This window comes from Limulus polyphemus, unplaced genomic scaffold, assembly GCF_000517525.1.
Source record: "Limulus polyphemus unplaced genomic scaffold, Limulus_polyphemus-2.1.2 Scaffold1254, whole genome shotgun sequence".
In the NCBI taxonomy this organism is placed as follows: Eukaryota; Metazoa; Arthropoda; class Merostomata; order Xiphosura; family Limulidae; genus Limulus; species Limulus polyphemus.
In genome coordinates this window covers 50,205-52,058 of record NW_013666864.1, presented here as the reverse complement: position 1 = coordinate 52,058, position 1,854 = coordinate 50,205, and the positions used below count along the sequence as shown (strand labels likewise).

Genomic DNA, 1,854 nt, shown 5'->3' with positions numbered 1-1,854 from the left:
CAGCAGCAAACTATAACACTAATGTAGCAGTCTTAAGTCGTGATACACTGCATAATGTTAGAACCAATCAAAATTAGCGCGTGGTAAAGGAAAATAAAGATTAAAGTTATTTTTATAAAAGGCTTCAAACATCTGTAGTATCTAACTCGTCGTAGATACGAGAATAACTGTACAACCATTATACGTTCGAACCTACCTGCTCTATAAATCACCACAACAATAAGAAGGAAGTTGAAGAATTCACTCTGAAGGCCTCGGAACTGCATTTTGTTTCAAAAAGGAAGATTCTTTTTAACCAGAATATTAAATTACTTACGAAAGAAAAGTTCCTCGTTAACGTTCCAGAAACACGATGCCTTTCGATAAAAGGTACGACCTTGAAAGAGCTTACTTTTAAATATTTCCCCCTTTGATTTTCATATTTTTATCACATCGTGAACACAAACACAGATTTCAAAAGCTTAAGGTTTAAATCGTTCTCGAAACGGTAGAAAAAAAATGCGTGAACTTACAAAAGAATAAAACTTCTACCACTAATAAATTCACCTGTTTTGTCAGTAGTGATTGTGCGCAACTAATTTTCCATTTTGTCTATCTTCTATAAGTCAAACCCCAATACATAATTGTGTCGGGGAAATCCAGTGTCTGTACTTCTACACATTTCTCGTTCAGAGTTGGCAGTTGTTGTTTTTTTAATATCCTACTCTGCTTGATACAGTGTTCAGCAGACCAAGTATGATTTCCGGTTAAATAACTTTCTTTGTGCACACAGTTTAATCAAATATAGACATTTTTTTAAAAGCTTCTTTAATCCCCGTATTAAAATCAAATAAATATACGATAAGAACAGTTAATACCAAAATCTATGCAGGTTTTATAATGAACTAACCAACTGTACTTAAAATTCTGTTTTAACCATGTACAAGACTGAGGAAATTGTACATAACAAACCACTACTGTGATACTGTGTGGTTTCACCTTGAGTTTTCATCTGTTTGCGCAATTCCTGAAAAATACTCGACTTCTTAATATGTTTATGTAACTAAATTTTTTTGAAGTCATATAGACCAATTCTTACTTCAATAATGCTTTACATATATATATTTATATCTCTCTACATTTGCACAGCAAAGACAAACATTTTAATGAACAATATAATTGTATACGACTCTGTGGTTCCGTTAACCGTAGAGAACAATTTTCACTAATTCTTTATATTGTCAACAGATTACAAGAAAACATCTCAGTTTATGTATGTTTGTTTGTTTGAAATTAAGCACAAAGCTACACAATGGGCCATCTGTGCTCTGCCCACCAAGGGTATCGAAACCCAGTTTCTAGCGTTGTAAGTCCGCAGACATACCGCTGTGCCACTGGGGGCTGAACTAAGTACTGATTCAACGCTTCACTGATTCTTGTATTTATAATGTATTCTTGTTTGTATATATTAATCGAACTTAAAAGTTTTGAGACGGCTTGACTGGGTAATGAAATAACTTTAATTTAAATATACGACGTTTCCACAAGATTTTGTCATACATTTATAATAAAGTTTTTTCATTACCCCGTCATGCCGTCTCAAAACTTTTATTTTCTAAGTTTTCAATTTATCAAGTTTCAGTCGAATTTGCTATATTTTAACCTGTCCCCCTGTGGGACAGCAGTAAATCCATAGACTTACATCGCTAAAATCCGGAGTTTGATTTCCCGTGGTGGACACAGCAGAAAGTCCAATGTGGCTTTGCTATAAAACAAACAAAGATTTTAACCTCATGTGCCCTTACATTAGTTCGTTTACATCCTTTTTTGTCTGACTTCTTTCATTTAAAAGTGTGAGATAAAGAAAGGATTAGT

The 1,854-nt window shown here is 33.6% G+C and overlaps 1 protein-coding gene across 1 annotated transcript in view; it reads right to left on the bottom strand.

The window, feature by feature from the left end:
- LOC106462794 (transmembrane protease serine 9-like) overlaps nucleotides 1-578 on the bottom strand; it is a 31,169-nt gene extending 30,591 nt beyond the window's left edge. The window contains exon 1 of the mRNA XM_013922756.2: nucleotides 197-578. Coding sequence (XP_013778210.2) covers nucleotides 197-266 — 70 coding nt within the window. The 5' untranslated portion in view covers nucleotides 267-578. The remainder of the gene's footprint in view (nucleotides 1-196) is intronic.
- Between the last annotated feature and the right edge of the window lie 1,276 nt (nucleotides 579-1,854).